Source organism: Labrus bergylta, chromosome 13 (genome assembly GCF_963930695.1).
Source record: "Labrus bergylta chromosome 13, fLabBer1.1, whole genome shotgun sequence".
NCBI lineage: Eukaryota > Metazoa > Chordata > Actinopteri > Labriformes > Labridae > Labrus > Labrus bergylta.
The window spans coordinates 6,214,139-6,241,940 of record NC_089207.1 but is presented as its reverse complement, the minus strand read 5'-3'; the positions used below and the strand labels follow the sequence as shown (position 1 = coordinate 6,241,940).

At 40.3% G+C, this 27,802-nt stretch overlaps 1 protein-coding gene across 1 annotated transcript; it reads right to left on the bottom strand.

Moving 5' to 3' along the window:
* Positions 1–263: 263 nt before the first annotated feature.
* On the bottom strand, positions 264–27,319 carry itga4 (integrin alpha 4). The gene is made up of 29 exons (XM_020633952.3): positions 26,866–27,319; positions 25,230–25,430; positions 23,862–23,980; positions 22,950–23,050; positions 21,846–21,978; positions 21,384–21,451; positions 20,933–21,065; positions 15,043–15,128; positions 14,879–14,941; positions 14,643–14,783; positions 12,878–12,986; positions 11,151–11,245; positions 10,619–10,709; positions 10,480–10,525; positions 10,009–10,163; positions 9,761–9,915; positions 9,497–9,649; positions 8,923–8,999; positions 8,312–8,453; positions 8,075–8,176; positions 6,814–6,890; positions 6,597–6,686; positions 6,160–6,247; positions 5,566–5,673; positions 4,824–4,949; positions 4,271–4,396; positions 3,981–4,079; positions 3,540–3,659; positions 264–2,681 (listed from the first exon to the last, which is right to left on the bottom strand). The coding sequence occupies exons 2-29, from the start codon at positions 25,415–25,417 to the stop codon at positions 2,574–2,576; spliced, it is 3,099 nt and encodes a 1,032-aa protein (XP_020489608.2). The 5' UTR covers positions 25,418–25,430; positions 26,866–27,319; the 3' UTR covers positions 264–2,573.
* Positions 27,320–27,802: the final 483 nt, after the last annotated feature.

Sequence of the window (27,802 nt, the reverse complement as noted above, 5' to 3'; positions counted from 1 at the left end):
AAATACTTTTCTAATATTATTATTATTATGATGAGTCCAAACTTAAATGTGGGACATTTTAAAAAATGTGGATTGACTCAAACATGGTAAGAAAAAGGAGTTCAATTCACTTCAACAAAGCCCTGATTGTACTGATTGTTTTATAGGTGTTTGTGTGTTGGACTGAGTCAATGAGTCCAAAGAGCGTTTTAAATATGACCTCATCTTATTTCTAATTATGAGAGAAACTAACACCAGTAAAAGAAAAAAGAGGCAAGTTCAAATTGTTTAAATAGAAAATCCTTAATTTTAATGGAAAGTGTTGATAAAAGCAGTGAGACTCTCCAGTGCAGAATATCTTCACATAAACAAAACGACAAACTCATTAATTAAAATATTTAAAAAAAAAACATCTGTGTGTTGTGCATTTGTACAAAATACATAAACAGAAGGAAGCATAGCAGCTGCTTTTAAATTTCTACGTCTGCAACAAACTGAACATTAAACTAAGTTTTGAGTAAATTAGATATCTTCAACATTTTCTAATTTTCAAGTAGTCTTCCATCTTTTAACCCTGTGACTCAGTTTGTTGCTGGCTGTGTGTTCTGTCTGTGCAGGTCTTGAAAAGCACACTATAAATACTATTTATTTTTGATATAAATCTCAAATGAGAAGAAATGCTCCATTATTGTTACCTAGAAAAGTTGATAAAACGTATTTAAGTGATGTTGAAACAGTAGATTACAGTCAAGCCTTTCTTAATGTCACATCATGTTTCTAAGAAAAAGGCTGCTGCTTGTCTTACATCGTTCTCAGCTTGTCCCCAAACGCATTAAGACATTTTCTGGTACATTTCTCACATCAGTTTTGGCTCGTTAGTGGACCACACAAGTAGGAAACAGATCTTAATAATGTGATAAGCACGCGAACATGTGAATTCAGACTGATCAAACCACAAAGTACGTCCCTGTCGTATTTGTTTCTTGGTGACAAAGTTGGAGTTTTGTGATTTCAAGTGTGATAATTCAGCTTCCTCCGATCTTCATGAGAAAAAAGATCTGCACATTAAAAATATAAGAGGAGCTCGGGAGTTTTTTATTAAATCAAGACAGCAGCCTGTCAACCTGAACCCAATAATATAAACTGTTCTGAGCTGCATTAAAACAGTGGAGACAGAATTGAGTGCCTGTGGTGAGGCTCTTAAAGATACTATGTTCACTCGTGTTCTTAACTTATTCCCACGCTTACTTGATTTTTTAAAAATAATCATACTTCTTCAACTTCTGCTTTCTCTCAGCGTTTGCTTTCTTTTTTAATTCTGTCGTTGAGATTTATTTCCACTGAAAAGTGCGTTAAAGATAAAACAGTTTATTATTATTAATATTCCGACCCAGGCAATTTCTAGCTGGCTTACAATTCAAAATGCTGTTTTGAGTGTTGTGTGTCCTGAGTGGTTGCTGTGTCCTCTAAATAATGCCAGTGACAGACATGCTGTTGAATTTGGTAAAGAACATCCCTCTCTCTCTCCTTCTGTGCTGATTGGAGTTATGATGCAACTGAGGAAAATGAGGAGCCACAACTGCCAAATAGTAAAAAGAGTTTTTCTGGTGAACTACAGCAGCCACTGAGCTTATCGCTAAACCTTTAGTCAACTTGGGACATGGTCACACTTTTCAGTCGCAATGGCTTTCAGGCTTTCTTGTTTTGTACTTTCCAGCTCTCTGTTCTTCCAAAATATTTATCCAAGAGTGAAGAGTGACTTAAAAAAAAAGAAGTGATATCTGTTGAGACACAGATGAATTCTGCTACCAGTGTCAGTCTTAATAAGTCTGACCCACAGAAAAAATGCAATTCTATCACATCCAGCACCAGCACATTGCAGAAGCCACAGCTTGACTACTTCCTCTGTGCAACAACGGTACATTATAGCCAGTATGTTCTCTGTGTGTGTGTGTGTGTGTGTGTGTGTGTGTGTGTGTGTGGCCAGTGCATAACATGTTGGTCAGCAGGTAAACAAAAACATCATAAGACTAAGCACCCAGACAAAAAAGGAGGTTTTCCAGAGAGTTTGAGCCAATCAGAGGCCAGGTTGCCGCCACCTGAGATCAAAGGTCATCAAGAAGTCTCTTCCTTTGTTTGGTTTCCTTCAAAGTGGAGGCCTCAGGCCACATCCCAGGGAAGCCCCGAGACCTCCTTATTCGACCATTTCCCTTTTTTTAATCCTTCATTCATCAATTGCTGCAGTCTTCTTCAAGTCTTTTAACTTTGTGAAGGCACATCAAAGCAAAAATATTTCATTTAAGGCACAGTCGGATTCAGATGTGTTTGGGAGACAGTTAATGAGCCGTCACACTCGAGACGTGTCTGTGTTGTCTCAGTATGGCTGTAAACCACCTGACACAGTCTGGACAGATTTCATTGGCTGATGAGGTCCAACAGTCGTACTTCCTTCTGTTTTCAAAGAAATGGGGTAGCCATATTTTCACACACAGCATCCCATCCATCAGTTTATTAGTGACTGTTGCACAGTCACCACGTAAAGCTCCACTCTGTGTTCAGATATCAGCGGTGATAGCCGGAGGTGACGGTCAGGATTAGGAAGTGCTCTCTCGTTTGTCATTTTTAGGAACATAGTCCCAGCTGTCTCTTTTGAACTTCTCCTCCTCTTTACTCTTCTGGAAGTCCCTCTTAAAGAATCCAGCCTGAGAGACAACAGACGGACAGAAACATAAAGAAAAACATTTAAGTTGTTTTATTACTACAACTATTAACATTTTGATACACGCTGTATTTTAATCACAAGTAGTGACGATATCCCTTTGTTAATGTCCTGTATTTATATATATGTGCTTTTTTATGGACGATATGGACCTATGGGTCTAAAATAAAGTATAAAGTAACTAGACTGCAATATGGTATACCATATGAAATCCTATTATATTGAAATATCCTGCTGTATTTCTCAGTGCATCATACTGCAGTAGAGTGTAATTCTTTTAATTGATCACAACGTTCAAAAACGATCACCTGAAGAAGACCTCTGGTTTGTGGCGTTTGAGCATGTGTGTGGGCCGACCTTCTCCCTAAGTCTGCTGATTTTGCATTGCCCTGAAGCAACGTGATGTGCGAATAACTACCTCCTTTTTTTAAACAACTGTGCTTTAACCGTCATCATACTACCATATTACCGCAGTTTCACGACCATTATATCGTATGCTGAAGTTTTTAGTCAACCTAATCGCTGAGTTCTGCAGTTCTCGGTACATCACATGATACACGATCATGATTACACCAGTTTATCTGTGCATCATATTATAATATGCATTTCCATTTGAATGTATAGTCTCAATCAATCTTTAGTTGTATCACTCAAATTCCGAACACATGTCATCTCAAGACACTCTAATTAGAGCAGGTAAAAGACCGTACTCTTTGTTATGTTATCTAGAAAGACCCAACTTCTCTTGATCCCTGCACAAGCCGACTTAAATGTTACCATATCAGAAATATTTATTTATTTATTTTTATGTAAAAACAAAATAAACAAAACCAAGTTTTACCTTCCACAGACACCAGATAAGAGCAGACAGGATCAACAGACCCAAAACTAGACTGACCACGACGATGAAGATCTTCACTAATGCTGAGGGCTTCTGTGCGAAAAGAGTGTCCACCACCACCTGGAAACAAAACACACAGGACGTATGAGTATTAACAACACACAGGACGTATGAGTATTAACAACACACAGGACGTATGAGTATTAACAACACACGGGACGTATGAGTATTAACAACACACGGGACGTATGAGTATTAACAACACACGGGACGTATGAGTATTAACAACACACAGGACGTATGAGTATTAACAGCACATAGAAGTAGATATCAGGTTACTTTTTTAAACTTTCAACTCATAGAAAGCTCGATCCAGATGTTGGTGGTCTTTGTCTTACTTTACAGTGTTGTTAAGATGTAACTGGTGACAAGGTGTTTTACCTCCGCTGCTCGTTGTTCATGGATAAAGACTGTGTGAGGACCTTCTCTGGGATTTGATATAGTCGCTGTGCTTTCTATCCTCATGATGCCATGACGACCCTGGGACAGATACAAGCAGAAAAACATGAGCTGTTGTCTGTGAAGAGTTTCACCAAAACAGAAAAATATAGAAACAAACAATGCTTCAACATGGTGCAGTAGTTCATGTAAAAAGTAAATCAGATTGCATGTAATTGGAGACTTAGTGTGCTAGACACTAAAGGCTCATCTGAGTAGCTGTGTGTTATTACTGGAGCTTGTAGAAGTACAGCGGGGTTCACTTTGATCTCCAGCTGGATGCTAGCTTCTCTTCCTGATTCCAGGTTACCAAGATGACACACCAACCGCTCACACAGCTGATCACCACGGCCACAAAACTGCACACAAACACAAACAAAAGATCAAGATCTGTGCATGTTTGGTTGTTGCTGTCTCGCTTGAGTCCTCAACAGATCTCGATTGACTGATTGACCGTGACGCATTTAGATGTGTTCTTTATACTATCCCAATGATCTCTTTGCTTTGATGTGAAGACCTTAAACACGACACTTTCCCACAACTGTTAAATTAACATGAATTAGTCAAAAAACGTCAAATCATTAAAGAAATTCTTCTGACAGCTACAGTTCTCATTTCTCCACAGCATTGCTTACAAGGACTTGTAGTTCTCTCCCAACGGTGTTGTGGCTTTTTGTTTACTTTTTCATCACTTTCCAAGCAATTATGTTAAAAAAATAAAATAATCAACTGCAAGTGAATGTGTGGGTCTGTTTTTACTGCGTGTGTGAGGGTGTGTGTTTGTACCATTCTGCGGGTTGTCGTCGATGAAAAAAAGAAGACGAGCTGCTTGATGAAGGAAGCCTTGGGGACCTCGCAGTCTTCAATGACCGAGACGGTTGTATTGCTGAGTGAGCACACACCCAGAGACGACTGCAAAGAGAAAACTCATGTTCACACTGTAAAAACTATTTTATCACCTGTGTGTTTCTGTATTTCACTGATTATAACTAGTATTAAATCCACAACTTCTTCTGTTCTTCTACTGGCACTACAAACCATTACCTATTTTTAAGAAATACCGTGGCTGAGTGTTGTTTAAGTGCCTTAAAAAAAAAACGTACAGAAATCTTTCTGAAGCACCAAAATTGATGTTGAACTTGTTGACGTTGTCTTTAGGTCCTGACAGAAATTAATAACTCAGGGGTTCTGAAAAAGGAACGTCTGTCATCTGTAGCAGTTGTCTGCTGTAAAAACTTTGACCAATGTCTGCCAGAGAGAGAGAGAAGGATGTGCTGGCGTTGTTGACATTCTTAAAATGTGTTTTTAGCTTTTATTTAAAGAAACTTGTAATGCTATAAAGATTTATTATATTACAAGAAACCTCTCTTTCCCATATTCTGATTTTTTAACAGACAAAGATGTTCGTCGGACAACTGAAACACCAGATACTGAAAGGATCCACACAGGTCCTAGATAAAAGGTTTTATTCTGACTTGGCTATGCCGTCTACTTCTGGTATTTCCACTGCTTCCATTATTGGACATACCTGCCAGTCGACCACCTGCAGCAGTCTGTGTCGGTACGGTGTGAGGATCTTCGGCAGAGTGATTTCAACCACAGTATCTGCAGACCTGCTGGGACCAGTGTTCAACACCTGCACACAGACAAAACAACAGATGCACCACAAGGATCAGTACAAGTCAAAACTATTCAAAAATAAAGTGCAATATTTACCTTTGATTCAGTGACTAATGAGGTTTTTGTTGAACTATTGTAACCGGCAAGGTGGCCGCAAAAACATTTACTAGTCGAGAACATTCTTCTGCTTGACAATAAAAAAGAAATAAAACATTCAAGTGATTTTATGTCAACCGTGTGTGTTTTTCAATGCACTCACAATTCTCAAACAGCGACTGAGCGGTAGGGGCTGCATACATCACACTCGACTTATCACTTATTTAGTTGAAACATTGCCAGCTCTTGTGTACCCACAGTCACACACAAACACAAAGCTGCCAAGAGCAACACGGGTCTGATGAAGTCACATCTTCTTTTACTGATTTCATCTCAGCACAAGAATTCACTCAAAGTGTTGTCTGAAAATGACCGAAGGACGTTCTGAACCACACATGATGTTTACCTTGTATGTGTAGTTGAATCTCTCAGGGTAGCACTCAACTGGAGTCAAGTCTTCATCTCCAAACATGAACGTGGTGGGCGTCACAAAACTGCATACACACACACAAACACACACACACACACACACACAGAATCTGCTGTAAAACTTCACTTAAAGTAAAACAAATACTTTAATTTTTTCTTAAAATCAGTTGATCGAGCTTGCTGATTATAAACTGGGTTTGAATTGAACATTATTGTTAAATGAAGTTGAACTGCTTTCATTTCTTGTCCTTTTTTTGTACATCTTGAATGTTACAACACTGGTTTATTGTTATATAACAAATCTAAGGTTGTGTTCTTTGTTGACTTGTTGAAACGTTGCTTCCACTATGTCTAAAGAATACTTGTTTAAATATTGAGCTTTAATGTGAGTTATCCTGATGAAGGCTGACTCACCCATGGATGTTCACATTGATCTCATTTTTGAGAGGCAGGAGGAGACTGATGGCGTTGTCATGGAGATACTCGTCCCGCTCGTAGTTATCGCTGAAAACAAAAAGATTGAACACGTTTACCTGCAAGTGTCTCATCCGTTAATCGCACATGGATTAAATCACCTACAAGTCAGTTTTTAAGTTCAACTGGAACAGTCACGTTCACGGGGGTTACCTACCTGCTGGTGTTGACGTGGATGATGATGTCACCAGGTGTGCTGTTCTGGCTAACATGCAACAGGAAGCTGATATTCAACTACAAAAAACAAACAGAGATTTGATTATTATTTATTTTTTTAATGTCGCTGTTTTAGTAACTGAGAGCGCCACTTTAAAAAAACTGTCCCCCTTCTCTGAGTCTGAGTCTCATCTAGCATCTTTATTCCTTCCATTTTCAACCTGAATTGCATCAATATTATCTCTAAACCTTTTTTGTATTTTGAATAACATTTCACCTAAATCTGCTGCTTGGTTCTTTTCCTGGGGGGGGAACTCTGATATTTCAGCAGTTTCTTTCACAACATGTACTGTTAAAAAAAAACTGAGAAGGAGGAAATACAGCAAATATGTGCCGACAGCTCAAAACTGGAGAACATGAAGTACATACACGTTCAATCCGACCTTTTACCTCTACACAATAGGCTGGGGGTTAGGAGCAGTAAAAGCTCATTTCTATTTTTGGGAGAAAATCAGACACTCTCACTGGAGGTAATGTTCCTCTTTCATTATTTTTCTCTTTTAAATTTTGGGACAGTTACCCAACTGGATGTCAATTTCTTTTTTGTTAGTCTATACAGGAGTTCATATTGTCAAAAAAAAAAAAGGGAAAATAAGATGGCACCTACAAAAAACAGAATCATTCATCAAATATTACCAGATTATTGAAAGGACAATATCCAAGGACATCATTAAAGTGAAACCATCTCATGAGAAATAAAGCTCCAATAATAAAACTCTGAAGATTAAAAGGCTCCTACAGCCTCTCAACATTATACCTTTGAGGAACGCTATGATTTCTGTTTGTCTTTCCTTTTTTTACATGTGTGTATTGTGTGGCTGGGAATTAAATACTATCTGTGATGTGAATCATATTTAACTGTGAGTTACTTGTTGTTAAGGAATTCGAACAGGGTCATGTCATGGATTTTATTTTTGTGTGGAGCGTAGGACGAATATAAAACATGTTCAATCTTAAACGAGTCAGACTCATATTACAAAATAAAACAATCATTAAAAGTTTACACTATAATCAGTGATAAGAAGGTAACTTTAGCATCATGATTATAAAGAATGATTAGCACTGCACGCTCAACATTTTAGCATGATGCCTTCAGTTCAAAGCATACGTGCACATTAGTGTAGCCCCACAGAGCAGCTAGCTGTCAGCACTTTATTTTATGAAGCTATTTCAATAACTACTTGGACTTTGAGAAGGCTTACCTTGGCATTGGCTGGAAGGAGGAGGCTTGTAGCACCACAGGTTACACTGACTGTTGTACTGTTGTCTTCCTGTGTGACGTCACAGCTGATGCTGTTGTCCTCCTGCATACACAAACAAACAGGCAGCTTGTTATCATGTAGTATCCGCCAGTGACCGCGAGTGTCGCATAATCAAGATTTTAAAACTTCAAAAAATCCACCATCCAGCTCTACAAACATTCCCTGAAGTTAACTCACATTGTGCAGGACTTTGACGTAGTGAATATTGTCGGGGAACCGCAGCGTCACTCGTGGCAGGAAGGCTTCGTCTCCAGAGTTCAGTAACGAGGTTTTCAACGAGATGGTCTCTCCAGAGCCGAGAGCGAAGTACGGCTGCTGACTGTTGACAAACAACAACAACAACAACAACAAAAACATTGATATTCCTGTCAAAAGCAACATCTAAATACATCTGCAGCTCATAAAAGACACTTTTACTGAGGTTTAAGGGAAGAACGTAACACATATTGGCATTAGCTTTTTATAATAATAATAATAGAGTTAAGAAACAAAAACATGGTGCTGATTACAGACACGTACAAAAACAAGTTTCGCTGTGCAAAAGCATAAGAAAGCCAGCAGATCAAAAATTTGGTCGAAAAAAAATCCTCCTCAGTTAGGCTGCAGCTAATTGACACCATGTGGTTTTCCTCTTTGTGGGTAAACAACTTCAACAATGAATGTTGCTTCTCAAGAACTGAACAATCTTATGTCCTGTGTGAAGTGCTACTTTGACCGTGTGTGTGTGTGTGTGTGTGTGTGTGTGTGTGTGTGTGTGTGTGTGTGTGTGTGTGTGTGTGTGCACTTACTGTGGCAGCACTAGCTGAGCAGAAAGCTGCATGTTGGTGGAACAGTTCACGAGAGAGCAGGAGCGAGAAAACCAAGTCTGACAAAGAGAAAGAGGCAGAGTTCATTGATGATGTCATAATACAATACAAAGATGAACAGAATAACAAAACTATTCCTCGTTGATGATTCGACAGACGACTCCAGCGGCCTCTGACCCCTGAACAAAGATTGTGATTCATGTCGCGGTGAATAACTCCAGCTGTAAATTCCTACATGTTAACTCTTCTGGCTCTGTATTTATGAGTCAGTAGGACATGGTGTGGACGCAGAGTGAGCTGACTGATGTCGGATAATGTGCTGCAGATGATGCGTTGCAGCTGTAAACACATCTGGATTAGCAGGAAGTCACCAGCAGAGTGTGGTGAGCCTGACATCAGACTAGCTGTTTCCTATTCTTTAAAACAGACATGTTAGATTGTCATCACTAGCCTGTGACTGGTAACTGTTAGAAATTGCCAGTAACTCACTGAATCACTCGGACCTGGTCAGTTTTAGTATTAGCTATTACTAGCCTGTTTTAGCAATGATTGTTACCTGGTTGGTGATGGTGTTCTGGTGTCCTGTGCTCTGCTGCAGAATGGGTTTTAATGGAGGGAAGGTTCTGGAGGAGGATCGGTGGGAGCTTGTTTCTCTGCGACTGTAGGAAACCTCAAACTGGACTGGAGTAAAAATGTCCTTCACGTCTTTCTGTGGAATGAGGAAACGGGTACAGAAGAAGAATCCACATTATTCGCATAACCCCGGCTAATGTCCATGTTAGAATAGCTTTTTGTTATTAGTCATGTGTCAGTGTGTTACCCTGAGGTAAGCCACGTGTGTTGCACAGTTGACTTGGCCTAATCGGGCTCTCACACGCCCTCTTGTGCTGTTTGAAGACCCGTTACTATGGAAATAAAATCGATGGGGGAAAGATGGCTTATGGAGGAGGTCAGAGGTCAAGTTATATTGAAGATCTAAAAAGGAGAAGAGGAAAAACAATCTTAAATACAGAAGGTAAGCTGTATTCTCCAAAGTACAATATTTGACCATTTTTATTTCATTTTTACCTATCGCTCCTTTGAAATGTCTGGAGCTGACGCTGAAGCAGACGGTGACATTGAGGCAGACAGTCGGAGTCTTGTGTTCTTGGCACAGCGCCACCTGCTTGTCAATCTGTTCAGGCAGAACCAGAGACGCCTTCACCTGAATCACCGGACGGGTCCTGTTGCACATAGGACACATTCCCATAAATCAATACAGCATGCTGAGTCGACTTAGATGAAGTTAGAAGATTTCCTCATGTCAAATTTCATATCTGGAGTACACGCATTAGATTCATTTTTGATATTTACAAACATGTCTCTGCAACTAAAGAAGTCACCTCAGTATGAGCAAGTATCTGAAGCAGATGTTGGCAAACTTCTGGTTGTTCTAATTAAGGAGATCATGTTTGACCTGTTCTCTGATTTCAAAATAAACCCAAAAGGAAATAAAACTACAACAAAACCTTTCAAAAGAAAGTTTAACTGTGTTCTTACCTGAGAACTACAGCTGAGTCTGAGAGGAACGCACCAACAGCAACATCTGCAGAGACAGAGAGAGTTTAACCGTCATTCAAAGGTCTAATGAGAAGGATATTTACAATCTGGCACTGGTCGTTGTGAGAGTTGAGTTTACCCTGGTAGCCATTATCATCAATGTCAATGCCTGAGCTGAGCGACTGTCCGAACATCCTGAGGTCACGGCCAAGGGTGGATCCAGTAATCCTCTGAAAACACACACGGTATTTATGGATAATATGTTAAAGATAAGAACATATCTGAATGTATCTCTCTTAAAAAGATGATTTCATTCTGTTGTAGTAGCATTGCTTTTCTATCAGAAAGTAAATTCAACCAAATAAAACAAGACTGGTTTTGTTATTTTGACTACACATTTAATGATCTCAAACATTTCTCTCTCTCTTTATGCGCAGACTGCTGTTAGAGATCATAGATACTGATCTTTGCAATCTCACAGCCCTCTACAGTTGAACTAAGTTTAAAACACTTCAGTTTGAATGTATGTTAGTGTGTTTGAGCATCTGAAAAACTGCTAAAATTAATTAATACTTTGTATCATTATTTCTTATTATCATCATTATATTTAGCAGCACTTTGAGTCCAAATTTCCCCAAGAAGACAATAAAGTGAATCGTGAGTGTTTTCACCTGAGACGGAGTGGGAGAGATGCCATCCCTCCTGCCGTTGTAAATGTAGACCGCTCCTTTAAGGTCGTCTTCCTGCGGGGCACCAATTGCCACATCTATACACACACACAAAAAAAAAAAGGTATAGCTCTGTACATTTAAGGTCTCTTGTGGTCTAACCTATCACCCTAAACTCAACCTTTCACTGAAAATTGTATCCCCTTTCTCTTAGGAAGCCAGTTATTCTTATTGCATTATCTATGAAACTTGTAGCTGTATTGCTTTTCCGTCCTCGATGAAGTTATGTCAACATTATTAAAAGCGGGGGGGGGGGGGGGGGTTATGTTTCAAAGGTTGTGCTCTCTGGAGTGACATTGACATATGACCTTAGTTTTTCTAAAAGTTCAACAGGATGAACGTTTGTAGAATTAGTACCTAAACATGAGAAAACTACAGGATGGTCCTTTAATATTTAACCGGAGTGCTTTGAAGATGTGAGGGTCACAAAGTCAAACTTGTTACTGCAGGTTACTGCACACAAACACGAGCGCGCATACACACCCTTTTATACTGCTGTGCCAGATTAGAAGGCAGGTCCATTTTGCAGAGCGGCAACAGTTTGTCATCACAGCTTTAATGAACTTAATAACACACTCCACCCTACACACACACACACACACACACACACACACACACACACACCAGTTGCAGGGGTCTGCTTGTGGGTGTGAGTGTGATGTGTCTTGTGTTATCAGGATGTGGCAGTTACTCGTTGTCAGTCACTTGTGTTGATGGGTGAGATGAGCCTCCAGGACAGTGTATGTTTTTGTTTCTGACTGTTTAGCGCAGCAGTAATCGCAGTATCGTTATAGAAGCTAAAGTATTCGTGCATCATCAGATCAGAATGTGCTTAACGGCCTAATTGCTGCTCTTCAGGTGCCCTTGGGCAGGAAAATGAATCCCAGCTGATCCCAACAACTGCTCAGTGGACGACTGACGAGAGTGCTACTACTGCCACTGAAGCAGCGGTGGTAATAGTAGTCGTGTTGAGTAGTTTAGTTAGCAAAATTGGGTAGAGGTATTTGCAGTATAAGCAGCATTAGGAGTTTAGAAGTAGTAGTAGAGGTAGAAGTAAAAGTTAGAAGTAGTTTCAAAAAGAGCAGGAGGAGCAATAGTCATTGGGATAAAACTTAGGAAAAAGAAGAATTGTATTATTAGCTTTTGCAAAAGTACAAACAGCAGTGACAGTTGTACAAAAAGGAACAGTAACGGTTGTAGAAGTAGCAGTAGTCTGCAATAATTTAAGTAGTGTTAGCAGAAGTAACTGTAGTGGTTGTAGAAGTTGTATTTGAAACACCAGGAGTGGCTATTTGTAATACCAATCTTCTGTAGTATTTTGTTTGAAGTGGTGGAGTTATTGCAGCCCTTTAAGCAGCATCATTAGTTAAACTATCTGCAGAGGCATAACTCACATTATTAATGATGGGAGTATTAGTTATACAGAGAAAGTCGTTGTCAGTAAGATGAGAAGGAAGAAGAGTTTTTGCAGTATCAGTATTGATCACTACTACAACCAGGACTTTGCAGAAGCAGAAGTAGTTAACAGTTAGAAGATAACTTGTGAGCAGCAGTTTTTAGTAGAAGATGATGTAGTACAAGCAGCACCAACACTTTCTGCTTGTATTGTCCTTATTTGTCTTCACTAAAGTAAAAGCTGGTCAGTCGGGTTGATCAGTTAGGGGTATTACCGGGGTAACCGTCATCGTCCAGGTCTCCCAGGTCAGCGATGGTCTCTCCAAACCGGGCAGCGTAGGCGTCTTTACCAGTCAGCTGAAACTCCGCCTCCACCAGCTTGGCCTGAGACAGAGTCCATTTTGTTTTAGAAAACAGACATTTAAAAAAGTGTGACACACTCCCCTTTTTCACTAAAGATTATCTGAAATGTCACAGCAAGTGAGAAATACGTCTAAGTTTCAAGGTCTTGGTACTGAGTATGCTTCTGTCACAACATCAAAGCTTACCGGGAGACTAGAACAGGACAGAGCCTTTATTAATGCTCAGCTCTACAATTAGAGGTCAAATGTCTGCTATGAAAACAAAATAGAAACAAAACAAAATTAACGCCAAAAAGTCTAAAAGTCCTTGTTTTTTTAAAGGTACTTATTCCTATTATGGAATGTATTTTAAAAGAATTGTCAGGACATTTGCAAAGGAAATTAAATTACAACATCTACTGGAGTTGCGGATATAAATTAGTAATGTGACAAACTGAGTGGGTTTTCATGGACTTGAGCCATATCCTGGTTTTGATCATTTTCGGGATATGGCGTTTACATGCATAACACATAAACAGGGTTACTTAAGAAACCCGATTAAAACCGGGATACTCAAGTCCATGTTAACACTCTCATGGCTGATGTAGTTTATTCAACCGTGATAAAAGACATGGGTTCAATAAGCCCCACTTAAACATGACAGAAGAACACCATTGGTATTTGTGTAATGCTTTCATCTGAGGAAGGCTTTGGTCTCATTTATATACCACCACGTGAATTATCATGCTCGACCATTCTTCAAACACGTCAGTGTGAAAGATGTGTCTGTATTTCAGACATGTGATGTCGGCATCTGAAACGTCACATGATAGCATATTCATGAATAATTGTGGGAGTATGTACTCGACTGTAGACATTATTTTTTACTGTTTGTTTGTCAAATCTACATCTTTCCAGGTCCTAGGATTTATCTAGTTTATATGTTCATGCATTTAAAGAATCTTTAACAGTCTCCTCGTGGATTTGTACACATCTGATACTTTTTGCCTTTTTTGTAGATTTTTTATCATTCACATACGTCTTGTTTTTTTTCAATTGAAGCCCATTTCCGCCAGTAAAAAAAATAAAAATGAAAATAATAAAGTCTCATAATTTCAATTTCTCATTACTTTGACTTTTTATCTCATTATTTTGACTTATCTCATTATTATGACTTTATGTCACATAATTTCGACTTTTTATCTCATAATTATGACTTTATTATCTCATAATTATGACTTTATATCTCATTATTATGACTTTATTATCTCATAATTATGACTTTATATCTCATTATTATGACTTTATTATCTCATAATTATGACTTTATATCTCATTATTATGACTTTATTATCTCATACTTTTGACTTTTTATCTCATAATTATGGCTTTATTCTTTTCATTTTTATTTATTTTTTACTGGCGGAAATGGGCTTCCATACAATTGTGTATCTATTCTCTCCCAATTTTTCAGAATTTGTTTTTTGAATATTTTTGTTCACATTGAACACAAATTGAAGCTAATTTTGTTAACATAATGCAGGACTGGGAGCCTATACTGGGATTAGTAGTATGTAGTACTGTATGAATTCAGTATGTATTCTGGACCCAAAAACAAATCTGTTCTAGCGACTGTTCCCCGTGTTAGATCCACCGACAGGTCCCAGATTAACTTCCACTGTTTGTGTGTGTTGCTCACCTCCCCCTGATTGATGTACACATGGACTCTTCCCTCCTCCCTGGTGACGCCTGTGGCCATGGGAGCACCGACCAACAGGTCCGACAAACCATCAGCATTCAGATCCACCGCGCACACACTGGAGCCGAAGTAAGATCCCAACTGCGAGACACATGCGCGGAAAATAATCAAAATGCTGAGTGCTAAGAATTGTAATGTTTGGACTGAATGATGCTAATGCTAAGATCTCTTCTTACCTCTTTTCCGGACACTTCAGAGATGACATTCAGCATGTTGCCATTTATGGTGAAGATGAAGACCTGCACATCACAAAGACACACAATGTACAAAAATAAAGGCTTTTATTTCAGGAAGCCAACAGACAGACACGGAGATAAACAGACAGACACGTCAGCCTTACCTTGCCCTTTTGGTTGTATTGTGGAGCTCCACCCATCACCTCCACAGTACCAGGACCGAGGAACTGACCAGCTCCAACAGAGTAACCTGAACAGCAGTAAGACGCATTCAGATTTTTACTGAGGTGTAAAATGAACACTTTAAAGGCACTTTTCATATATGCACTCCTGAACATTTTGAGAGAATTACAGGAGGGGTGTCCCTGAAATCCACCTAATTTGCTATATGTGTATGCATGTCACAGCAGGAGACTCGCCCTGTCGGATGGCGAGACGTGATGTAAATAAAATTTGACCTAAAAGGGTTAAGACTTGGTTTTGGTTAGGTATCTGGTTTGAAATGTAGTGGTTGTGGTTGTTGGGGTGTGTGTGTGTGTGTGTGTGTGTGTGTGTGTGTGTGTGTGTGTGTGTGTGTTTGTGTGTAGGTGTAGGTGGGAAAAAAACACAACCACAGCTATCTCATATGTTCAAACCCAACCTCAGGTTGTGATACTGTTACTTCCTGTTATGTGAGATTAACTGTTGCATGCATACACACACACACACACACACACACACACACACACACACACACACACACACACACACACACACACACACACTTCTGCTGTAACTGAAGAAAACACTAAAAACTTCCCCTTTCAACACGACCGCTCTGTCTGTCCAATCTTCAACTTACAGATCTTAATTTCCGGATCATAAGATTTGTCTTTGTGTTTCCTTTCTGAAAGCGTAAGAACAGTTTCCATCACGTCAAGAGAGAGCTAAGGAAACACCTTCATATAAAGAACATCACACCTCTCTGCACACCTTCACACCATCACACCTTCCAGTTTATTCTGTTAAGTACTTTCTGACAAAATGAAGCTTCACTGTAACTCAGGGAAATACAGTCTTGAAGCCACCAAAGATGCTAACTGTTTTCTTCTTGTTCTATTCCACCCTGCAATACTTTAAATGTAACCTACAGACCCATGATATAGAATACATCCATATCTTGTGGCTAACAGTACTATCCACAAAGCACTTCTTAATCTCAATGACAAACACACTGCTTTTGAAGAACTTTAAACGGTTACCAGATGTTTGACAAAAAGCTTTTCATTGAAGCAGAGAAAAAATGTTCTATCTACTTTTTATTCCCTATATTGCTACTGACAAGTCTTACGACTCCTTTTGATAAAAATATCTTTTTATGCCGGGCACCATATGGCTTAGCGGTTATGTTGGGCGCCCCATGTAGAGGCTTTAGTCCTTGTTGCAGCAGTTGTGGGTTCAAATCCGACCTTAGCCCTTTGCTGCATGTCATCACCCACTCCCCCCTCCCAACATATTGAGTCTCTTTTCAGCTGCACTAACCTATAAATGTTGAATGGACTTGAGCTTGTGTAGCGCTTTTCTGGTCTTCTGACTACTCAAAGCACTTTTACACCGCAGGTCACACCTACTTATTCACACACTGATGGCAGAGGCTGCTGTGTAAAGTGACCTTCAGAGGTAACTAATCCCATTCATACATAATCACACTCCACCAATGAAGCAGCGGGAGCCACTTGGGGTAAGTGTCCTGCCCAAAAACACATCAGCCATGTAGCTGCAAGAGCTGGGGATCGGACCCCAAACCTTCCAGTTCGGAGGCAAACGACCCTACCGACTGAGCCACAGCCGCCCCAAATACGAAGTTGGAATTCATAAAGTAGGCAGCAGGAGTTTTAACGGATTCTTTCCATTATTAATGACAAGTAACTTAATTTAGGTTAAATCAGAGAGAACTGTTGGCACACGCCCCTCTGTGCACTAAACTCTATCATTGATACAGCAGACGACAGAAAACAATATAATTTCTGTAAAGACGTTTCCCTGAGTACCCTGCCACCCCCCTCAACAGCCCTCTTCTTCTCCTCCTCCTCCTCCTCCTCCTCAGAAGACCCCCCAACAACCCCCTCCTCCTCTTCTTCCTCCTCTCCATAACAGCTGATCAGGTGAGAAGCCAGCTGAGGAAGATCAAGGCGAGGAAGGCCACAGGTCCCGACGGCATCAGCTCCAGACTCCTGAAGGACCGTGCAGACCAGCTCTGTGAGGTTCTTCTGCACATCTTCAACCTGAGCCTGAGACTGGAGAGGGTACCGACTCTGTGGAAGACTTCCTGCGTGGTGCCAGTCCCAAAGACATCTCACCCCAGGGAGCCTAACCACTTCAGACCTGTGGCCCTCACCTCTCACCTGATGAAGACCATGGAGAGGATCGTCCTCGACAACCTCCGCCCCCTGGTGACTTCAAATCTGGATCCTCTGCAGTTCGCCTACCAGCCAAACATCGAGGTGGATGACGCCGGCATCTACCTGCTGCAGAGATCCTGGACTCACCTGGAGAACACCGGCAGCTCCAGTGCCTTCAACACCATCCAGCCTGCACTGCTCAGGGGGAAGCTAGAGAGGGCTGGAGTGGACTGTCACCTGGCTGCATGGACAACGGACTACCTCACCAACAGACCACAGTACGGACTGTGAGTCTGACATGGTGGTCTGCAGTACAGGGGCCCCGCAGGGGACAGTTCTCTCCCCTTTTCTCTTCACCCTGTACACCTCGGACTTCTGTTACAACTCTGGGAGCTGCCACCTGCAGAAGTTCTCCGATGACACAGCCATCGTGGGGGGTGTGTGTGTCTAAGGGGAGCGAACAGGAGTACAGGCAGGTCATCATGGACTTTGTCGACTGGAGTGAGTTCAACCACCTTCAGCTCAACGCCAGCAAGACAAAGGAGATGGTGATTGACTTCCGCAGGAAGTCACCACAGACTGCACCGGTGAACATCCAGAGCTTGGACATCGAGAGGGTGGAGACGTACAAATACCTGGGTGTTCACCTTAACAACAAACTGGACTGGTCACACAACACCGACGTCCTGTACAGGAAGGGCCAAAGTTGACTTCACCTGCTGAGGCGACTGAGGTCCTTTGGAGTGTGCAGGACTCCGCTACGGACATTTTATGACACTGTGGTGGCGTCTGCACTTTTCTATGCAGTGGTCTGCTGGGGAGGAGGAAGCACAGAGAGAGACAGGAAGAGACTGAACAGACTGGTCAGGAGGGCCAGTTCTGTCTTGGACTGTCCTCTGGACTCTGTAGAGGAGGTGGGTGAGAGGAGGATGTTAGTGAAGCTGACATCCATCATGGACAACCCCTCTCACCCCCTGCATGACACTGTGGGGGCCCTGAGCAGCTCCTTCAGCAGCAGACTGAGACACCCACCCTGCAAGACAGAGCGCTACCGCAGGTCGTTCATCCCATCTGCCGTCAGACTGTTTAATCAGACTCTTTAACAACATCACCACCTCATGCTACACACTGTGTGTGTGGTTTTTTTTAAGAACAAGTTACTGTGTAATTTTACATTATTGCATTTTTTTACATTATTGTATTTTTTTTACATTATTGTATTTTTTTTACATTATTGTATTTTTTTACATTATTGTATTTTTTTACATTATTGTATTTTTTTTTTTTTTACATTATTGTATTTTTTTTACATTATTGTATTTTTTTTACATTATTGTATTTTTTTACATTATTGTATTTTTATTTTTTTTACATTATTGTATTTTTTCATTTAAATTATGTAAATATGTTTGATCTGTTTTTAATTTCTTTTCTTTTTTTTTATAAGTATATTCGCGTCCCCTGTTTTCTGGAGCTGCTGTAATGCACAAATTTCCCCCACGGGGGATCAATAAAGTTTATCTTTATCTTTTTAATGCATTGCTGTTTGCAAGTCATTTGAATAAATAAGATCTTTCTATAAATAGCGATGCCTCTAAAAGTCAGATATTTTAGGTCTCAAAACCCCCTAAAGTGAGAGCTTTGTCATAAGCTACAGCAATGCTCTTCAAATAGTAAAGCATGTTTGAAATGTTGTCAAATAAAGGGGAAATGTGATTACTGACTGTTTAACAACTCTGACTTGCAGATTGTTTTTAAGCAGCCGTCGGTACAGAGGAAGCATTTCCCCAGACTGCTGCTGTGACCTCAGGGTTGCTTTGGCAGCTCTCGCAGCCCAACACACAATCGCTGCAGTTTCATGTCCTGAGTCTGAAAAAGACATATACAACTGTCGCTCACATCAAGCGTACAAAAGAGCATCCTGTGTGGTCGGGTTTTTATCTGTGTATCGTTTGCTGCAACAAGCAGAAAAGTAGAGTAATTTCATAGAAAAGCCAATGAAAATATTATTATGTGACTTTCTTTTGTTTAACTCCATCCAATTAATGGTAACTAATACACAAAAGGGGAGGAAAACAGAAACTCAAAGAAAGAAAAAATAATAAAATTAGGAAGGAAATACTTAAATGGCCTTAATTATAATGACTAAACCATTGAAAAGCCAACTTGTTACGACCACAGAGGCCACAGAGGCCACAGAGGCGACCACAGAGGCCTTCATCGGGGCACCAGGTTTCATGTGTTTAATGCCCTCTATGCGCTATAACGAATCATTGGCATGTTATTGCACATAGAGGGCACTGAACACATGAAACCTTTGGTCAGAGAGGGGGCTACTGAATCCAGAGGCTCAACCAAGAGATCCATCGACTGGATCCTTTAAAGACTCCTGGTTTAATTGTCAAGTTGGATTTTTCCTGCTTTCTGTAATGTATTTTTCATGCCTTCAGTGGGTGACTTCTTGCTTCTCACAGAAACAATACAAAGGCAAATTGTATCTTTCTGTTTGTAGTGCATTTCATGTATTGTTGACATGTGCACTTGTGCATTTATTTTTCCGATGTTGGGTTTTATTTCTGTGTTCATTTGGGTGCTGATTGCTGTGCCACTTGCTTCACCTGTCTTGTATTTCTCTGGTTCATGTGACTGTTTCTCATTGGCTGTAGTTGGTATACGAGTGAAGCCACACCATGATAGATGATTGGTAAGCCTCGTGGAAGACTTTCACCTGTCTTCTCTTCCTTCGATTCTGTTTGTCAGCCCTGATGAAGACCTCTGTGGTCCAAACATGTAAGCGTTTTAAACAGCCATTATAATAAAGGCATTTGAAGGATTTCCTTCCTCATTTTTACATTGTTCATAGTTGGAGAGCCTGGTTTCCTCCCTTTTGTGGATTACATTTTCCCCTGTTTACCAAGAGAGGCCAACACACTTTTTTATAATTTCTCATCTACTGTCACCACAGTGAGCAACCAGTCAACCTCTCTTTTTGACCAATGTTAACTAGTATTAAAAAAAACCCAATAAAAACATACATCCTCTGGCTGTAGATAAATACTTTGTATCGATTTGCTGTTTTGAGAAAAGTGAACTGCTGCAAAATGTTTGAACAAACACAATCACAAAACCAGCACATAGATAAAGGGTGCCATCAATGCAAAATGTATGGCTGTAGTTCAGTGAGCCCCTTGAACCCCCCCCCAAAACTCTGCCTACAGTCTGTGTGTGTGTGTGTGTGTGTGTGTGTGTGTGTGTGTGTGTGTGTGTGTGTGTGTGTGTGTGTGTGTGTGTGTGTGTGTGTGTGTGTGTGTAGTCCAGGGATGCGCAACTTTGGTCACAGCAAGGGCCACATTCATTTAATTCTCACTGCCAGGGGGCCAAATTGTAGGATACAAAAACAATAACAGTCGATTACGTCTCAAATTTAACTCAACATATACCAGTGATCAAATATTATTATGGAAATATTTCTGGTTTTCATGATTTCATGGCAGATTTTGTCATGTTTTGATATATAAAAATTGACCTGAGGGCCACACTGAGGGTTGACGAGGGCCTCATGTGGCCCCCGGGCCGCCAGTTGCCCACCCCTGGTGTAGACAGTGTTTGTATTGTTAGTAGAAACTGTAAGTTGTTGTCTCTGTTGGTGGGTTTAGTAAAGTTTGTCAATTACCCAGGTAGCTTCCGAAGCTGACAGCTCCAGTGCCGTCATCCAGGTACACTGACAACCCTCCGCTGGACGTGTTAAAGAGCAGAACTGAACCCGTCCAATAAGACGTCCCCGGTGCCCCCATGATTATCAGATCCTGAGGGACAGTCAAACGTTTTAGTCTCAATGATGTGATTTCAGTGTCATTTGCTTTAAAATTTAAGTTAAGAAGTTTTTTTTTTACATAAGAAGTTGACAGTAACTCTGTTCTCTTTTCCAAAAGAAAATAGTGAAAATAATTTATAGAATTTCAAAAACTTAAAAAGGAACAAAATAAAGCAGTTGTCTACAATGGGTTTATAATTGTACGTAGTTCTCAAACTACATAAGACAGCAGTGAAGGATCACATTCAGTCTGTTGAAGAACTCAGTGAGGAATTTAAAGAAGCTGGTTGTGAAGTCGTGTCTTACTGACCTCTGTCAGGAAGTTGGAAATGCCGGCCTGACATGACCCATAATCCTCACCAAACTTCCTCTGGTGGTCTGGAAAAAGAAACAAATACACATGTTGAGGGGTGAAGGTGAACAAACAAATAAGAAGATTAAACACTTTTTTTTTTCTTCCCTCCTGCAGCCCGACAGCTGCTGTTTTCACACACTCACATGAGAGGAAGAAGCGAGAACAAAATGCCAGGATGAAATCACTGAGGCGTGTTCACAGAGCATTTGTTTAACTGAAATGTATTCAAATTTTGAATTCCAAGTTACTTTATTCATAGGTTGAAGTCTACATGACGACCCCGTGCCAGTAAAGAAAACACAAATGTACAACACACACAAAATACACAAGAGATACCACAGGTTTGGAAGTCAAGTGGATTTTTTTTTTTTAAACTTCAGATTGGGAATTGTATAATGTGCGTGGTTGTGTGTGTACCTCTGTAGCATGGGATCATGTGGTGGGCGTGTCTCAGGTCTTCACCAAAGCGATAACAGACTCCATTAGGCAGCTTGTTGTTCTGACCGTCTTTCTTTGAGTGGAAGACGTTTTTCCAGCGATGAGCGCAAGCCTGAATGCACACACAAACACGCATACAGTTACACACAGCAGGGGACAGAAAACAACATGTGACACACGCTCTTTACTGTCAACAACACAATCACAAGTTAGAAGCAGGGTGTTGTTATTCCCATGACCTCTGACAGAGACTCTGTGTGTGTGAGAGTGTGTATTGTGGTTTTTATTTCAAACCTAAAGTGTTTCGTTTCACAACCGTTCACTTATTGTGTGGTGGAGATAATCAGAGAGAGGCTGTCACTTTATTTGAAGCCTCTTTTAGACGTCCAAATCTTTGACATGGCTGACTTTAATCCAGCTGTGGATGTAACGCCCTATGTTTTCAAACACAGCTGTCTAATGTAAATGCTCCACAATGGCTTTGTTCATTCATGACAGGACGGATAAAGAGCCAGAGATATGCTTAGTCACTGTTGGGGAAGAGTGGTGAGTTTATTATAGAAGCAGAAGAACAGATTTCATCACTGATAGATTTACAAAAAACGGTATTATCTCTCTGGATGAAAGCTCTTACTTTGGATTGATTAACTTTTTTGCCGTTATTGGACAGGACAGTGGATAGAGAAGGAAATCAGGATGAGAGTGTGGGGAATGACATGCGGGGAAAGGCCCCACAGGTCTGACTCGAGGGCTAGGGCCTCTGAATGGGCGCGACCTAACCACCACAGAAGGAAAATCATCCCTAACCTAAACCCTTAACGTTAAAACATAGTTGTTTGAAATCAAACAATTTACAAAGTCTCTGTGTGGACTCCTGCTAGAGATGCTGAGTCACTGAACTCTTTCAAACACTCAGCGCTGTGTTCCTCCTTCTTTATGAAACGTAAAGGTCACATTAGCTAAAAGAGTTTCATGTCTTCATTGTCTGTGTCACCACTGTCACTCTGATGTTTTATGTTACAGGTTGCATGTGTGTGAGAGAGAGAGAGAGAGAGAGAAATAGAGTGTGTGTGTGTGTGTTACCAGGACGTGTCCTCCGTTGTCTCCAGGTTGTCTGGACAGACTGACTCCCAGCCACTGATGATCACTTTCTGCTTCACACGTCTTCCCACAGTCCAAAACGTCTACAAACACACAGACACACAATTTAATTCAGCTGTTCGGAGTATTTCAGAGCCTTCTAAGATTATTCAGTGGAGTTGTATGTTTAAAAAACACAGCTGATGGTGTTAACACGTTAGGCAGCTGATTCCTTAAATACGTCCAGAATGAAAACTAGATCTGTCCATCTATTCATAGACATGGTGCATTTGAGGCTTCACAGTCACCCATAAACACTGTTCGAAATAATTGCATCAATAGTCTTTTCATCGTTTATCTCCTTTCTTTCATGTTAAAATGAAGGTTTCCAAACTACAATGTTACCTTCATGGTGTTTCCAGCATGCTGCCAGATGATGTTACCCCTAAACTGCAGCAAAAGTTGATACCACTACCTTTGTAAGAGCATCAGCAGCCGTAATTCAATGGAAATGAAGGATGCTGTGCTCTACAACAAGTTACTGTCAGTCTTTATAAAGCATTAATGGACTTCGACACCATCTGTGAAGCCGTCAATGGAGAGTGCAGCTGCAGAGTCGTTTCTTATGCACAGTGCCCGTCATTTTCTCTCAGGCATTGGAAATGAAAACCTCAAATACACCGAAAAGTTAATTTTGTACAAGTCTGAAATCCTTAACTAATGGGCGAGTTCATTGTGCCACAGATATCCTGTTTATAAGGATAATTTAACCCTTCAAATAATGCTCTCTATCTTTTGTTCATTCTTGCACAAACTAGTGGTGCTTGCATACTTTGTTTGCGGGACAGCGAGTATTTCAAATCCTGGGTAAATGGCTGAATAAAACATTCCACACGGTAATGGACAGAAACATACCAACGTGCATGTGATGACAGCGGCGGTGCTCCCCAGTAATGTCACAACGGTAGAGCGCTCCAGGGGATTGCACAGATGGTCTGGAGGTAGAATTTGCTTCTGGGGCTCCAACCACCAACCTGAGAGAGACAGAACGAGTGAGAGAGACAGTTAAGACAGGATCTGTCTTTGTGTCTGCTCAATGTCTGAATGGCATCTGTGTGTGAAGCATCAAAGAGCCTTTATCATTGAAAGAACTGGCTCATTAGCATGCACACACACACACACACACACACACACACACACACACACACACACGGCCCAAATGAGCATCATTGCAATTACATTAACTGTTCTCTGCAGCGTCATAAGGGCAGCAGTCATTTAATGACCAGTTTAGGATCATAGTGCATCATCTGATTCAGCATCAACACCCATAAAACTAAAAATGTAGTTCTGACCTTACTGAGATCTGCTCTTCCTGATCTCCAGAGTTAGATATAAATAAGGGGACACTGAACTACATTCATGACACCAAAAAAAGTGCTGAATAAAACAAGGCTGAGAAACTTTATGGACATCATCCCAAACCAGTTAAAAAATGTGGTGGTGTACAAAGTAAAAGAAAAATCTATGGAGGGGGAAATCCATTAGTATCAGACTGTAAAAGATCAACAGACGACAAACTGAAGATAAACAGAAACCTGAGTTTGTGTTAGACGTTGTTCGATGACAGGACCAATGGTGTGAACACATATCATAAAATAAAAAGTTCAGTGGAGAATCAATACAAGCTCGAATAAACAGAAAAACTCAATGAAACACTGATAGCTCAATCAAATATGAATTGCTGATAAACAGTGGATCAGAGGATGATAAGTAGATGTTTAGTCATCAGGATAAATTGTTGAACAAGGAACAATAGTAAAACAAAAATTCATTACTAAGATGAATAGCTTATTAATAAAGAATAGCTAAAAGAACTAATGGAGGAAAATAAAAGGAGCAGTTGTTTTATGAAGAATTACTGGAGGAACGATAGCAGAAGGATTGAGGAAAGATTTGTTTATCATTTGAGGATCAAGAAGGATTAATTATGGATCTCAAAAGGCTGATTGATGAATCAGTAAAGGTTAGTGATTCCCTTATTGTTGATCAACAGTTGATCAACAGAAAAAGATGATAGTAAATGTTTGTTAGAGGACCAGTAATAAACAGTCTATATTAGGTAAACAGGTAAAAAAAGAGATATATGAAAAATGATAAATAGAAGATCAACTTGAACCCAGGAGAAATGTAGTACAGGTTCAATAGCAGACGTTGGAAGACGAACCGATCAATCAGAGATTAATCTTAAATCAAGTAATGATGAATAGTTCAGGTCCACACCATTTTTGACCTCCAAGGCGATGCAGCAGGACTGAGTATCCAAACATGGAGGATGTGGGACCATTGAACTCCAGACTGTGTTCCTCATCCAGATTGTATCCTCCTGCAGGAGCGACGAGAACCAAAGCCTGAACCAGGACCAGGATCAGGCTGCAGCGGGCACACATGCTGTCCACTGAGGGACGCATTACGGAGGACAAGCTGCAAGACACCAGAGAGACACAAACCAACGATCAATAATAATCCATGCACAAGATCAGGACAAACTTTAGCTCCAGAGAAATCAGTAGTCCTACTTTTAATTTGGCAAAGTATCTATACTACAATTTTGTTCACACCCATAGAATTTTATTTAAAATCAGTTAATCATAAAGTTCCCAAGGATGCCTATTACATGAGTTTTCAGAGTATGCTCTCTTCAATCTGGTGGTTGTCTTAGCCTAGCTTAGTTTAGTTTAGCACACAGACAGGAGGCAGAGGGAAATCAGAAAGCATGGTTCTATTCAAAGGGGAAAATCCACCTACTGGTACCCCAAAGGTTACTCATTACCATGCTGCTGCTTTTTAATCTGCACAAGAGCCAAACTGCAATTTGTAAAAATGTGTAGTTTTGGGGTGGCATGTCATAGATCAATAACAGCCACCAATTAGAGTAACACATACTCCTGGTACTCCTGCTCAAAATGCAGAATATCTGTCTTTTCACTGCAGTTATCACAAAGTCAGCAGTACAAGATATGATTAGTGACTTTAAGGGATGCTGCCAGGTGGATTGTGTTCCTGACACGGCACAGCTAACTTTTCTCCTTCACTTTTTATGCCAAGCTATTCTATTTCTAAGTAGCTCTTGGCTCTAGCTGGATATTTCAAAATAGATTAAAAAAAAAAGCAGGCAAAAGTGCAACTGAAGCAGCTGCATCTAAGAATGGAACAAAGTCTTGACTTGTTTATTTTTTTGTATATCTCTTTACAGATTTCCTCTCAGTTTCTCGTCTAGTCCTGTTTTCAGCACTTTGGGCTACACCCCTGCTAGACATGTGCAATGAAAAGCAGCCAGGCATATTTTAATTAAGTGTAAAATAATGATTTATAAGAATAGGCTCATCAATTAAACCATTCTGAAGCCTATTGTTTTAATGATTTTTTTTTATATTATAGGCCTATAGACAGATTTTTCCACAGCTCAACCCTAACCAGACTGTAATATACCCTCACCTTTTAGAAACTTTATCAGCAGCAGATATTCTCTTTTTAACAATATTAAAAGGCCGATTAAAGTAAAGATAAGGACTTCAACTTAAGTGTCATCAGAAAGCAAAATAAAGTTCTACAACACAAATTTAATTTCTCTTATGCTCTTATTATTTACGTTTTAGTGAGCTTACATTTAATCATGCATGTTTAAACGGTTCTGTCCAATATAAAGAAAAGAGAGAATATTTGCTCATTTTTTAAAGTCACATCAAATATCAGCAGCTTAAATCAGGAGAATTATACATTTAAAACACACAAAACGTGTTTTAAAGTGTTTTAAAAGTGGATTTTTTATTCTTTAAACATTTGTCCTCATCAGTTAAGATTCAATCCAATGATTTATCAACTGACTCTGTTTTTTATGAACGGGGGGCTAACTTACTGTAACGCCCTGACAGATGATATCCCGGGTCAGACAGCAGATATCCCGGGTCAGTTTGGAAAGTCCAGTCGACACCGGACAGATGTTAAACAAGAACCGTGCCGACAAAAGAAAATAAAACAGCCAAAAGTTTGCTCCCAAAAGTCTCTCTTAAAAAGTCCTTCTTGGTCCGATGTGAGTCGCTCGTGAAACCTCCTGTTGCGCTTGTCTCGTGCGTGAGCCGAGGCTGTCCGTCCGTCTGAGGCAGCCCACGAGGCTACTCTTGACACACTGAAAATGTGAGCAATGAAAGATGAAAGAAAATGAGAAGAAGAATCAGTCAAAACTAAAGTTCATCCGAGTTTGGGATGAAGTCAATGAAACTGAGAGTCGAGCGCGCGGAGACCCTCCCTCGATCTCCGCGCGTGTGTGTGTGTGTGTGTGTGTGCGTGCGTGTGTGTGTGTGTGTCTAACGGTGTTTCCTCTCCACCCCCGCCTATAAGCGCGCAAGAGTGCCTGTGTGTGTGTATGTGTGAGTGTTGGGTGTTTCCTCTTCAGTTATCACTACAGTGTGAATGGAGTCAGTGTGTCTGTAATCTCATTTAAGTGTCTGTCCGCTGGTACACACAAATGGGCCTAATTAAATACGTATCACAAGTCATCATTAGTAACAACAAAAAAATGATTAAAACATGTATCCAAGTGTAAAGAATAAAAATCACACTTCATGATGATCCTATATGGAAGGTAATGCTGAAGTGTCCATCATGGTTTCCCAATATGCAAGAAAAATGTATAAAGTTGTTGCAAGTGGTGAGCAACACTTCCCACAACCAACTTCTTAATGACGTACTGCAACTAAAACTTCTGATATTTTCCAACCACTCAGACTAAATGATGAAAGTTAGGACCGCAGAGTTTTTGACACAATTATTTTTCTGGGCATACATTCGTGACC